Source organism: Miscanthus floridulus, chromosome 5, assembly GCF_019320115.1.
Source record: "Miscanthus floridulus cultivar M001 chromosome 5, ASM1932011v1, whole genome shotgun sequence".
Classification (NCBI taxonomy): Eukaryota; Viridiplantae; Streptophyta; class Magnoliopsida; order Poales; family Poaceae; genus Miscanthus; species Miscanthus floridulus.
Genome location: NC_089584.1, coordinates 11,921,658 through 11,936,287, shown reverse-complemented (window position 1 = coordinate 11,936,287; position 14,630 = coordinate 11,921,658). Strand labels below are relative to the sequence as shown.

The 14,630-nt window shown below is 47.9% G+C and overlaps 1 protein-coding gene across 1 annotated transcript; it reads right to left on the bottom strand.

The window, feature by feature from the left end:
* Positions 1-9,062: 9,062 nt before the first annotated feature.
* Positions 9,063-10,058, bottom strand: LOC136454243 (uncharacterized). The gene has a single exon (XM_066454735.1). The coding sequence runs from the start codon at positions 10,056-10,058 to the stop codon at positions 9,063-9,065; it is 996 nt and encodes a 331-aa protein (XP_066310832.1).
* Between the last annotated feature and the right edge of the window lie 4,572 nt (positions 10,059-14,630).

The window sequence follows — 14,630 nt, the reverse complement described above, 5'->3', positions numbered from 1 at the left end:
GCACAAGTTCTCGCTCATTTCTCTCTCCTATGGTTTCTCCTTATCGCCAATGGATAGATGCTCTAACGGCCAATTAATCGCCACAAAATTAAAGTAACTACATCTATGCATGCCCGAATTGGTGGCCTGGCGCGACCTAGCCAGAGCCCGACAAAGGCATGACCCGATTAAACCATGCCTGGCATGGCATGATAGAGTAGCTAGGTCGTGCCGTGCTAGCCCATAGGTTAAGTTGGCGGCCCAATCACAGCACTATTATCTTTTTTTTATGGAACTTTCAATACTATTATCTATTCTATAGTCACCTTATGTTCAGCGAAAGTGATATTTTTGCAAAATGTGTGTATTTTGTTTGTGTGTGGCACACTTTTTTTTATCTTGTAACTATGGAAAATAGATAAAGTTTGCTGGCTACTAACACAATAGCACATGTATCTCCCCCGTTTCCTAATTGTGTAAATACATGAATCACTAGAATGGACTTTTGTCCAAATCTAGTGAAAAGATCTGGTGTTCCCTGCAACAAATAGACCATTTGATCTTGATGATGCAATCATTAGGCGGTTCGATCTTAGGCGTGTTTTGTCGTTAGGGCATACGTCCTGGAACACGGGCAGCCTAGGTTGGCCATTGGGGCCATGCATCCTATCGGTGAAGAAGGCGTCCTCTATGGTCGGGGGCCACCAGAATGTCAGCACCCGCACCAACAACACCGACTGTGGCGGATGCATCTCGGGCTGCTTTGGTTTTTCAGCGCCGGCGATGTTGCCACATGCTGCTTCGAAGTCGACGATGAGGTCCGTTCGCTAGCGGGCGGGGTTGTGATTGTGACCATGGATGTTATGGTATGCTCTAACTGCCTGGGCGCTGACAATGCGCCCCATTCGTTGGCCAATGGGGCCGTGATGGTGACCTTGTATCGTACAGGCTGCTCCGGTGTCGGCAGCGGGTCTCCATTGCTGGTCAACACCAGGCGGCGAGTAGAGTTTGAAGGACCTCCTAGTGGTGACCTCGAAGCGAGTTGACGGGGTTGAGGACAGAGGTAGGGCGGGCACAAATGAGGATACGGGCGACCGTGACTGTGCAGATGTATCCTCGCGTGGGGTCATTTTTTCATGTGCCAAAAGATTGGGAGGTGAAATTGGGAGTTGTTGGAGACGTGTTCAATCTTTCCAAAAATCAAAGGATTTGGAGAGTCTTTTGGGAACTCTCGGAGATGCTCTTAATTGTGGATATATCATGTTATATAAATTCAAAGTGATATAAAACAAGACAATGCTTACTTTGCCTACTCTTGAGAGTAGAGAGCTAATTGCACAAGCTATTCTCCAAAGAGAATATCAAAGGTGTTGACTTTGAGGAACTCCCAAAAACAATTTAAGGATAAATTCAAAGTGATAAGAAGGTTCACATGATGATTTTAACTTTCAGAACTATTATCTATTCTATAGTCATTCTATGTTTACCGAAAGTGATATTTTTGCAAAATGTGTGTATTCTGTTTGTGTGTGGCACACTTTTTTTTGTATCTCATAGCTATGGGGAATAGGTAGAGTTTGCTGGCTACTAACGCAATACCACATGTATCTTCCCCATTTCCTAATTGTGTAAATCCATGACTCACTAGAATGGACTTTTATCCAAATCTTGTGAAAAGATTTCTGTGCTCGCTACAACAAATAGACCTTTTGATCTTGATGACGCAATCATTAGGCGGTTGAATCATAGGTGTGTTTCATCGTTGGGGCAGATGTCCTAGAACTCAGGCAGCCTGGGTCAGCCTGGTGCCATGCAAAACTATTATCTATTCTATAGTCATTCTATGTTTAGCGAAAGTGATATTTTTGCAAAATGTGTGTATTCTTTTTGTGTGTGGCACACTTTTTTGTATCTTGTAGCTATGGGGAATAGATAGAGCTTGCTGGCTATTAACGCAATAGCACATGTAGCTTCCTTGTTTCCCAATTGTGTAAGTCCATGACTCACTAGAATGGACTTTTGTCCAAATCTAGTGAAAAGATTCATGTGCTCGCTGTGATAAATAGACCATTTGATCTTGATGATGCAATCATTAGGTGGTTCAATCATAGGTGTGTTTCGTCAATGGGGTTGACGTCCTGGAACACAAGTAGCATGGGTCAGCCGCTGGTGCCATGCAACCTCTCGGTGAAGAAGGCGTCCTCCTCTGTGGTCAGGGGCCACTAGAACATCGGCACCTGCTATGGCAGAAGCGTGTTGGGCTGCTCTGGTTTTGATGCCAGCGGTGTCGTCTCTAGGTGCTTGGATGCCTATGATGTGACCCGTTCGCTGGCCGGTGGGGCCACGATTAGACCCTAGATGTTGCGGTATGCTCCACCTACCTGGGTACCAACAACACGCCCCATACGTTGGCCGGTGGCTCCGAGATGGTGACCTTGGATCTATGGGCTGCTCCAGCGTCGGCGATGAGTCTTCGTTGCTAGTTGGTGGGCATGGATGGTGACACCGAGCGGCGTACAGAGTCTGGAAGATCTCCTAGTGGTGACCTCAAAGCGAGAAGATGGAGTCAAGTAGAGAGGCAGGGTGGGTGCGAACGAGGATACGCGCGACCATGATTGCGCGGATGTATCCGTGCATGGGGTCATTTTTTCCATGTGCCAAAAGATTGGGAGGTGAAATTAGGAGATGTTGGAGATGTGTTGTTTCAATCTTTCAAAGTGATAAGAAGGTCTGCATGTTGATTTTAACTTTTAGTACTATTATATAGTCATTCTTTGTTTAGCGAAAGTGATATTTTTGCAAAATATGTGTATTCTGTTTGTGTGTGGCACACTTTTTTGTATCTTGTAGCTATGGGGAATATATAGAGTTTGCTGGCTACTAACGCAATAGCATATGTATATTCCCCATTTCCTAATTGTGTAAATCCTTGACTCACTAGAATGGACTTTTGTCTAAATATAGTGAAAAGATTTTTGTGCTCGCTGCAACAAATAGAGACCATTTGATCTTGGTGACGCAATCATTAGTCGGTTCAATCATAGGCTTGTTTCATCGTTGGGGCAGACGTCCTAGAACACAGGCAGCTTAGGTCAACCGCGGGGGCCATGCAGCCTCTCGATGAAGAAGGAATCCTCCTCTGCCGTTGTAGGCCACCTGAATGTCTGCACCCGCACCAACAGCACCGGCTATGGAGGATGCATCTTAGGCTGCTCTAGTTTCGGCGCTGGCGGTAATGCCTTCGGCTGCTTGGATGTCGATGATGAGGCCTGTTCGCTAGCCAGTGCGGCAACGATTGTGGCCTAGGATTTTATGATTTTCTCCGACTGCCTGGGTGCTGACAAAGCGCCCCATTCGCTGGCTGGTGGGCCATGATGGTGAATCTGGATCATACAGGCTGCCCCAATGTCGGCACCGGGTCTACGTAGCTGGTCGATGTGGCGTGGATGGTGACACAGGGCGGCGGGTAGAGTTCAGAGGACCTCCTTGTGGTGACCTCTAAGCGAATCGACAGGGTTGAGGAGAGAGGTGTGGCGGGCAAGGATGAGGACACTCGCGACCGTGACTGCGCGGATGTATCCACGCGTGGGGTCATTTTTTCCAAGTGCCAAAAGATTGGGAGGTGAATTTTAGAGTTGTTGGAGATGTGTTTTTTCAATCTTTCCAAAAATCAAAGGACTGGGAGTCCTTTTGGGAACTCTTAGAGATGCTCTTAGTTGTGGATATATCATATTATATAAAACAAGACAATGCTTACTTTGCCTACTCTTGAGAGTAGTGAGCTAATCGCACAAGCTATTGTCCAAAGAGAATATCGAAGGTATTGACTTTGAGGAACTCCCAAAAACAATTTAAGGATAAATTCAATGTGATAAGAAGGTTCACATGTTGATTTTAACTTTCAGTACTATAATCCATTCTATAGTCATTCTATGTTTAGCGAAAGTGATATTTTTTTCAAAATGTGTGTATTCTGTTTGTGTGTGGAACACTTTTTTGTATCTTGTAGCTATGGGGAATAGATAGAGTTTGTTGGCTACTAACGCAATAGCACATGTATCTTCACGTTTCCTAACTGTGTAAATCCATAACTCACTAAAGATTCTTGTGCTCGCTATGACAAATAGACCATTTGATCTTGATGACGCAATCATTAAGCGGTTCAATCATTGGTGTGTTTCATCGTCGGGGCAGATGTCCCGGAACACGGGCAGCCTGGGTCGGCCGCTAGGGCCATGCAACCTCTCATGAAGAAGGCATTCTCTTCTGTAGTCGGGGGGGGGGGGGCACGAGAACGTCGGCACCCACGCCAACGGCACAGACTGTTTGTTGTGGTTTGTTGTTCTTTTGTCTATATACAACCATTTATGTTAGAATATAGTCCCAAGGAAATTATTGAGGAACTTCATCTGGTTCTTTTGCAGGAGAAGTCATCATGACAACTTTATTAATTACAGAATGTTAGTAACATTTTCTATGATCTTCTTACTAATAATAAAATCTAGGGTTTTGTCGACCAAAACACAAGCATTCTTAACGTATTAGAAAACAAAACCTAGCTATTTCTTGTCTTCATCAAGATTTCAACAACATCCAACATCATATATATGTTGGTAATCTACTAATTAATAGTTGCATTCTTGTTGTAGGTCCGCAGCACCCCATCATCAGAAAGATGATGAGAGGACGCAAGATCTACAAGAGGTTTAGGTTATGTCATCGCGATGTATTTGGCACAAGGTCTCACCACGGGGGTAGTGAGATGGCGAGGGCCACCCCATTGGGCCACGAGTTGGAAAATATACTCCAAAATCCCAGGAATATACTATTGGGATGCATACAAGCAACACCTGCCCCCATCAAGGTGCACATGGCCACCATCCTCTAGGCCCTCCAGAGGTACAAGGCACGCCACCGTGACTGCAGTGGATGTATCCACGTGTGGGGGTCACTTTTTTCTAAGTGTCAAAAGATTGGGAGGTGAAATTGGGAGTTGTTGGAGATGTGTTTTTTCAATCTTTTCAAGTGATAAGAAGCTTCACATGTTGATTTTAACTTTTAGTACTATTATCTATTCTATAGCCATTATATGATTAGCGAAAGTGATATTTTTGCAAAATGTGTGTTTTCCATTTGTGTGTGGCACACTTTTTATATCTTGTAGCTATTGGGAATAGATAGAGTTTGCTGGCTACTAACGCAATAGCACATGTATCTTCTATGTTTCCTAATTGTGTAAATCCATGACTCACTATAGTGGATTTTTGTCCAAGTCTAGTGAAAGGATTCATGTGCTCACTGCAACAAATAGACCATTTGATCTTGATGATGCAATCATTAGGCAGTTCGATCGTAGGCGTGTTTCGTCGTCGGGGCAGATGTCTTGGAACAGGGTAGCCTAAGTCAGCCATTGGGGCCATGTAGTCCTCTCCGTGAAGAAGGCGTCCTCCTCTATAGTTAGGGCCCACCAAAACATCAGCATCACACCATCAGCACCAGCTGTGGTAAACGTGTCTCTGGCTGCTCTGGTTTTGGTGTTGGTGGCGTTGCCTCCGGCTTCTTGGATGTCGACGAGGAGGCCCATTCATTGGCTGGTGGGACCATGATTGTGACCCTAGATTTTACAGTATGTTTGACAGCCTAGATGCTAACAACACGCCCCATTCGATGGCTGGCTAGGCCGTGATGGTGACCCTAGATCGTATGGGTTGCCCTGGCTCGGTGCTGGTTCTCCGTTGCTGGTCGATGGGGCGCGAATGATGACACGGGGTGGTGGATAGAGTCCGAAGGACCTCCTAGTGGTGACCTCGAAGCGAGTCGACAGGGTTGAGGAGAGAGGTGTGGCGGGCAAGAACAAGGATACACTCGACCGTGACTACGTGGATGTATCCTCACGTGGGGTCATTTTTCCATGTGCCAAATGATTGGGAGGTGAAACTGGGAGTTGTTGGAGAAGCTCTTAGTTGTGGATATATGATGTTATATCAAACAAGACAATGCTTAGTATGCCTACTCTTGAGAGTAGAGTGCTAATTGAACAAGCTATTGTCCAAAGAGAATACCGAAGGTACTGACTTCAAGGAACTCCCAAAAATGATTTAAGGATACATTCAAAGTGATAAGATAGTTCAGATGTTGATTTTCACTTTCAGTACTATTATGTATTCCATATTCATTCTATGTTTAGCGAAAGTGATATTTTTGCAAAAATGTGTGTATTTTGTTTGTGTGTGACACACTTTTTTATATCTTGTAGCTATGGGGAATAGATAGAGTTTGCTGGCTACTAACTCAATAGCACATGTATCTTCCCCGTTTCCTAATTGTGTAAATCTGTGGCTCACTAGAATGGACTTTTGTCCAAATCTAGTGAAAAGATTCCTATGCTCGCTGTGACAAATAGACCATTTGATCTTGATGACGCAATCATTAGGCGGTTCAATCATAGGTGTGTTTCATCATCGGGGCACCCAGAACATGAGCAACTTGGGTCAGCCGCTAGGGCCATGTGGCCTCTTGGTGAAGAAGGCGTCCTCCTCTATGGTCGAGGGGCCACGATAATGTTGGCACCCACGCCGACGGCACCGGCTGTTTGTTGTGGTTTGCTGTTCTTTTGTCTATATACAACCATTTATGTAAGAATATAGTCCCAAGGAAATTATTGAGGAACTTCATTAGGTTCTTTTGTAGGAGAAGTCATCATGATAACTTTATTAATTATGGAATGATAGTTACATTTTCCACGATCTTCTTGCTAATAATAAAATCTAGGGTTTTGTCGACCAAAACACAAGCATTCTTAACGTATTAGAAAACAAAACCTAGCTATTTCTTGTCTTCATCAACATTTCAACAACATCCAACATCATATATATGTTGGTAATCTACTAATTAATAGTTGCGTTCCTATTGTAGGTCCGCAGCATGCCATCATCAGAAAGACGATGAGAGGACGCAACATCCGTCTGCAAGAGGTTTAGGTTCTATCATCACGATGTGTTTGGCACAAGGTCTCACCACGGAGGTAGTCAGATGGCGAGGGCCACCCCACTGCACCGCAAGCTGATCCTTCACATGGAACTATAGATCATCAAGAAAATATACTCCAAAATCCCAGGAATATACGAGTGGGACGGATACAAGAAACACCTGCCCGCCATCAAGGTGCACATGGCCGCCATCACCGAGGCCCTCCAGAGGTACAAGGCGTGCCACCTTGACTGCGCGGATGTATCCACGCATGGGGGTTAATTTTTCTAAGTGCCAAAAGATTGGGAGGTGAAATTGGGAGTTGTTGGAGATGTGTTTTTTTCAATCTTTTTTCAAAGTGATAAGAAGGTTCACATGTTGATTTTAACTTATAGTACTATTATCTATTCTATAGTCATTATATGTTTAGCGAAAGTGACATTTTTGCAAAATGTGTGTATTCTGTTTGTGCGTGGCACACTTTTTTATATCTTGTAGCTACGGGGAATAGATAGATTTGCTGGCTGCTAACTCAATGGCACATGTATCTTCCCCATTTCCTAATTGTATAAATCCATGACTCACTAGAATGGATTTTTGTTCAAGTCTAGTGAAAAGATTCATGTGCTTACTGCAACAAATAGACCGTTTGATCTTGATGGCACAATCATTAGGCGATTTGATCATAGGCGTGTTTCATTGTTGGGGCAGACGTCCTAGGAACAGTGTAGCCTACATCGGCCACTAGGGGCCATGTAGCCTCTTGGTGAAGAAGGCGTCCTCCTCTGCAGTCAGGGGCGACTAGAATGTCGGCACCTGTGCCATCAGCACCAGCAGTGGCGGATGCGTCTCTAGCTGCTCTGGTTTCGGCGCTAGTGGCGTTGCCTACGACTTCTTGGGTGTCGACGAGGAGGCTCGTTCGTTGGCCGGTGGGGCCATGATTGTGACCCTAGATTTTATAGTATGTCTGATTGCCTAGGTGCTGACAACGTGCCCATTCGCTGGCCGACTAGGCCGTGATGGTGACCCTAGATCATACGGGTTACCCCGACATCGGTGACAGGTCTCCGTTGCTAGTCGATGGGGTCCAGATGATGACACCGGGTGGCGGGTAGAGTCCGGAGGACCTCTTGGTGGTGACCTCGAAGCGAGTCAACGGGTTGAGGAGAGAGGTGTGGCAGGCAAGAACAAGGATACATGCGACCGTGACTACGCGAATGCAACTGTGGTGGGGTCATTTTTTTCATGTGCCAAAAGATTGTGAGGTGAAATTGGGAGTTGTTGGAGATGTGTTTTTCAATCTTTCAAAAAATCAAAGAACTATGAGAGTCTTTTGGGAACTCTTGAAGATGCTCTTAGTCGTGGATATATCATGTTTATAAAACAAGACAATGCTTACGTATGCCTACTCTTGAGAGTAGAGAGCTAACTGCATAAGCTATTGTCCAAAGAGAATATCAAAGGTATTGATTTCAAGGAACTCCCAAAAAGGATTTAAGGATACATTCAAAGTGGTAAGAAAGTTCACATGTTGATTTTAACTTTCAGAACTATTATATATTCTATAGTCATTCTATTTTGAGTTAAATGCACGAGAGGTCCATTAACTTATGAGGATGTTTCGGTTAGGTCCATCAACTTCCAAAGTGGCTTTTTGGGTCCATAAACTTTGTACGATGTATCACCTAGATCCATACCTCTCCACGTTGGCTTCTCGTGCTGATGTGGCATGATGCCGTGGCCATGCAGGCCAGCCACAGCCCCGTGGCCGCGCAAGTAGAAGCCGGTGGACGGCGCCGCGCCACCTCATTTTGGAAGCTTGTACTCTCCAACCAGGCCGAATTAGACTTTGGCACTTTAAGCAAAGTTGGAGATCTCGCGTAGCTTTACAACATTTGTTACTACCTCTTGTGCCAAAACTAAATAGATTTGGAGTTAAGAGGGGACAAAGATTGATGTTTTCGTGTATTTTTGCGGTAGTATTGGTTACTTCCTTCAGGATTGAGAAACGAATGGCGTCGTGGCCGACCACAGGCAGGAGAGCGACGCCACATGGCTCCTCTGTGCTGCCCTCGCTTGCGACCTGCTCCAAGAAAGCCCTGGCCACCAGCATCTTAGGGTGGCAGTCGCCGCAGGCTACCTCTAGGAGTCCAATCGTCGACAGGCAGTGGTCCTCGGTGATGGCGCGCTCTCCGGCCCTTAGCATAATCCTTGCACGCATCACGAGGAGCTCCGCCCTCGCTTGGGTGAGCTCCCTGTATACCTTCGGGTCGATCGGTGGCTACCCGAAGCAGCTCGAGCGCGGCGCCATACGCAGAGTACCCAATCACGCAGCGTGCGGCGAGCGGTAGCGCGGAGCGCGTGATGAACCACACGAGCTCTGGCGGCGGTAGCTCCACTAACACTTCAGGCGCCTCGAACCTGAACAGAGACAGGCACGCCGCCCACGTGTGGTCGTCAGCGTGTTGCGCTGTGCCCCCACCCTGCTCGGCGATGGTCTCCACGACGGCAAGGGCGATTCGGCCGGAGCCGATCTTGCGGCCGAAGGTCCAGAACACGCTGTGCACGATGACACACCTGACCCACGTGCTCCGTCGGGCGATCCCAAGGCGCAGCAGCATCGCCAGCGCGTTCTGCTCGACGCGGCCGGTTTCTAGTGGCGCGCGCGGCGAGGTGCAGCATCGCCAGAGCTCGCACGTCAAGCGCTTCCACGGCGTCTTCCCGGCCGCGCACACACAGGCGGTGTGTATCAGCATCGTCGTCAGGATCAGCACCGGCGTGAAGAAACTGCTGGCCTCAAGCAGCCTCTCAGCTACCTTGCCGAGCCCGGCGGGTGTCTCCCAGCGTAGCAGCGTGAAGCACGCGTCCAGGAGCTGGACGAGGCCCGGGTTGTCACGCACCGCGGCGTTGTCCTTGGGTGACCACGTCGGCGCCCGGTGCGGCTCATCCCTCATCATCTCCCGGAGCTCGGCTGGGCTAACGGCAATCTCGGACAGTATGGAGCCGACGAGGGTGAGGCCTAGAGGCACGCCGCACACCTTCGCTTGGATGTCCGTAAGTACAGCCAAGTCCTCATCTCTAAACATGCACGCGCCCTTCATGAGATGCATGGAGTTGGGCACGTTGAGGTTTCCTAGCTTGAAGACCTCACCCCCTGCAGGCTGGGGAGCCGCGTCGTGATGATGACATGCGTGCGCCCGCCGCCACGGGGCAGGAGCTCCTTAATGGCCCGGCCATCCCACCAGTCGGGTGAGCTCCTTGTTGATCTTCTCAATAGCGACTCCCTCGATCCTATGGAGGCTTCTGGCCCGCTATGTCGTCGTCATCTGCAATACATTGTCGCCGACAGCGACGCCCAAGTGATTTGTGAGCTTGAGGTAGCTCTGGCGCAGGTACCTTGCCTCGCCGTGAACCCAGAGGACCTTTTTGTACTCGTGGGCGTGCCTATGTGCAAACTCAAGCACAAGCTCCGTCTTCCTGGCGCCGGACGCGACAGAGATGCAGACCACGCCATGTAGAAACGACGCCCCGGTGATGGAACCGTCCAGAGGCATTGGCCTCTTCCCAGCGACCTTGTCATGAGTAGGAGCACCGTCGCACAGCATGGCCTCCACGTTGAGCAGCTCCCTCTCGCATCCAACGAAGCCAGTGTTCCAGGGGAACGGGATCTCCCCGTCCGCCGCGGCACGCCACGCCTGGATGGCCGGGGCCACCGCCGGTCTGCCGAGTCACGCACCAAGGATCTAGAGCACGTCGAGGACATGGTCCCGGAGGTCGCCGAGGCGCACGCGGCGTCGCTCTCCTGCCTGTGGTCGGCCACGACGCCATTCGTTTCTCAATCCTGAAGGAAGTAACCAATACTACCGCAAAAATACACGGAAACATCAATCTTTGTCCCCTCTTAACTCCGAATCCATTTAGTTTTGACACAAGAGGTAGTAACAAATGTTGTAGAGCTACGCGAGATCTCCAACTTTGCTTAAAGTGCCAAAGTCTAATTCGGCCTAGTTGGAAAGATACAAGCTTCCAAAGTGGGTGGTGCGGCGCCGTCCACCGGCTTCTGCTCGTGCGCCCGCGGGGCTGCGGCTGGCCTGCATGGCCACGACATCATGCCACGTCAGCACGAGAAGCCAACGTGGAGAGGTATGGACCTATGTGATACGGCGTACAAAGTTTATGGACCCAAAAAGCCATTTTGGAAGTTGATGGACCTAACCGAAACTTCATCACAAGTTAATGAACCTCTGGTGCATTTAACTCTTCTATTTTTAGTGAGAGAGAAGCTACTTCCAACTGGATGTAGGGAACCACGTGCCTAAACCAGTATAATCCCTATGTCTTATGTGCTACCCATATGATCCATCTTATGCGAATAGTTGCTAGGTATTGCCGGAGCTAATTCTTCCTGCAGCAACCATTCCGGGTATTGTCCTAGTCTGATGACCCTAGCATCCAGTAATCTTTACACTTAAGTTTTCGCTGCCTCTGCCTTTCATTTTATATTTTCTTAGTTTTTGCTTATTCGGTTTGGCTTTGGGGTTGACATTTGGAGAATGTTGCGGTAGGTTTCGGCTAAACCTTGCAAATCTTTGGCGGGCCATCCAAAAATGTCAATGTTTGTGGCTACGAATTGAATGAGCTTTTCCTTTTCACTCGGCTCGATGTCAGAGCCGATGTGAACACATTTATCAGGCACCAGTTTAGAGAATTAGGTTTTTTGTGTGTCCTCAGCTCGTTCTGCCCTTGCTTTGCAAAACTTCTGGCTACTCGGTTCGGTTTCAAAGTTTTGGGAGTTGACTTTGTTTATTAGGCTCAAACCTAGAATTGGCTTTCCCTCGATTTTCCTGGCTGCCAACTAATCTCCATGAATTTTGATGATGCTGGAAGGTGAAGGCATTTTCATACACAAGTAGCTTTGTTTGATGGTGACTTCAAACTCATTTGTGAATCCTCTTCCGAAGATCGCGATGTACGGGTAGTTGATGTTGACGATGTCAAAAGTTATCATTCTAGTGCAGACTTTTTCGCTTTGGGCAAAGGATACTAGGATACTCTTCTTGCTAATTGCCTCGATCTTCTTTCCACCAAAACCGAACAGGGGATTGTTGGTTCAATTGTTTGCCTGTCCAGACCCATTGCTTCGAAAGGCTTGATGAACAAATCTACGGAATTGACTATATTTACCAGTATGTTGTGCAGTGTATATCCAGCCATGTTTGCTATTGTGATGAAGGCGTTAGTGTGTCGGTAGTCTCGAGCCTTGAAGTTAGATTCATCGAAGGTGATCGGTACTAAAGACTAGGTGGGTCTATTCAAAGGCAGTCTAGGCGAGACGGTGAGTACTCTTCTGTCATAATTGTGGCGGGCTCGCTTGCTCTCATGCTCTTGGTTAGAGCCACCCATGATGGTGAAGATGTGTCTGAACGAGGGTAGTATGTTGTTGAAGGTTGACTGGTCTTGCTATTTTTCTTGTTTGGTCGATGGTGGCTTGCTTGAATGCTGTTGTTCTTGCTGATGTAGAAAAGAGACCGTTGCTGATTGATTAGGGTGTTGGGTGTAATTCTAAGGCGGTAGGAATTGAGGTTGCTGAAACTGAGGCCAGATGAAAGGTGGTTGGGAGAAACCTCGCATGATGTTTGTGGGTGGATGGAGCTGCTACTTACGGGGTGATATGTGGGGTGATATGGCTAGGCATGGATATTTTCGCAGGTGCGGCGTTATGGAAAACGTGCTCCGCTGTATCGTTTGCCTTGGATGCCTCTTCTTTTTCTTTGAGTTCCTTGCTAGCTTATTGTATCTGCATTATTCTCAGGTAACATGGCCTGCATTTTCGCCGCATACGAAATAGTATGGCACGCCTCGCCCTCGGCCTCTTCCATAGCCATCGTGGCTACCGCGACCTCCTCTGCCTCACATAGTTTTTTCTGTGTTGTAGTGATGTTTTTGATCTGGGGTGTGGTGTCGGTTTTGCTCTTGTGCCTGGCTTGATTGGCTCATTTCTTCTTTAAGGTTGTTGACGGTGCAAAAGGGTCTAGCATTTCACTAATTTCGGGATTTGCGGTTGCCTGGGTATTTTTGCCGCCTACCTAGATGAAGTATGCACCGCCTTTCTCCTTCTATAGTCGGCGTTTGACTTGGCATACTCATTCATCACTTTGAACACCTCACTTATAGACTGCAGTGGAGTTCTTGTGAAATGCGATGGGCACTGCCCAATGGCGAGACCTTCGATGGCCGCTGCTATGACAATAGCTTCTAGGACATTGGACGCTTGGGCCATGAGTTGAATAAATCTTTTTAGTATTCAGCCAATGGCTCATCATCTTGCTGGATGTAATTCATGAGGTCACTGGTTGTTTTGGTTTCGGGCTGATGCCCTTGAAAAGTCGCAAGTAGTTCGGTTTTGACCTCATTCCATGATTGTATGGACAACGACTTCAAAGAGTTGTACCTATCGTATGCAACACCCTTGACTACCATGATGAAAGATTTCACCAAAGCTAGAGCATCTCCACCTACTGATATTACCACTGTCTCATAACTAGCCAAGAATTTCCTAGGAATGGATTGGCAGTCAAAAAATGGTATTCGGGGCTTGTAGTTGGGTGGCCAAAGGTACTCTTGAAGTTGCCGCGAGAGCGGTGAGGTGTGGTCATACATAGGAAGTCCTATGTTCGCAGCTAGTCTTCGAGGGTGCAGGTGAACGAAAACTTCATAGTCCTCTTCTGGGTCGTCGAGGTTGTTTGCATGCTGGAGTTGTTGAATTTCCTTGTGGAGCCTGTTTCTTGTATGTTCAACTTCTCTGAATGAATTGTGCAATCTCTCTGCTCTGTTCCTAGCTGCCGCCTCTTGCAGTAGTTGTTGCTCCTGTTGCTCGAGATTTTTTATTTCATTGTTTATATGCTTCTAGCTTCTTGTGGGCCTTGGCATGCGCATGGGTTTGTGCGCCTTCATCTTTGCCTTCACTAGTAGGGGCGTCTTTGAGTTGTCCTTTGGGGGTTTGGGCTTGCAGATAGGTTGCCTTAGTGTTGTCGGATGCAGGGTCCATCGTTGTCGCCGATTCCTTTGTGGCCTCGGTCCCCTTTGATGATTCTGCTACCTCCGCTCCTATCTTCGCATTCTTCCTTGGGGCCATAGGAAAGTTCGAACGACAACCACGGGTGGGAACCAATATTGTTCTAAATCGAAGTCTTTGAACACCGGGGAGCCGTCGAACTGCCAAGATCACAGGGGATGGCAAAGCGAGAGCGAAAGTTATGCGAAGAGTGAATAATGAAGCTGGATGCTGTAAAGGATCACTATTCATCCTCCTTTACACTATTGCTTGGAGGGACGTACTATTTATAGGCCGCCGCCTACCGCCACGTTGCGGGAGCGGTAGGGTCTCGCCGGAGCTCCGCAGCCTCCCTCTTCCCCTCCCCCCCTCCTGCTATCGATTTCTTCTCCAACTCCAGCGAACAGCCGCGACGCCCCAGCCTCAACCTAGCCCGGCCTCCACCGCCGCCAGGTCCCCTAAACCATCCTCCACCATCCCCACTGCCTGGACGACCTCCCCCCAAACTTTCCCTTTCGAAGCCTGCCGGAGTTGTGGAAAATGAGAGCGAGAGCTCACCGGAACCCTAGCTCTTAGATCCAGAAGGAGGAGGAGGACATACCTCGCTAGATCCGCCCGAAGCCTCCAT

Bases quoted from the DNA above. Each gene is read 5' to 3' on its own strand.
- LOC136454243 (XM_066454735.1), bottom strand. From the start codon at position 10,058: ATGCATCTCATGAAGGGCGCGTGCATGTTTAGAGATGAGGACTTGGCT.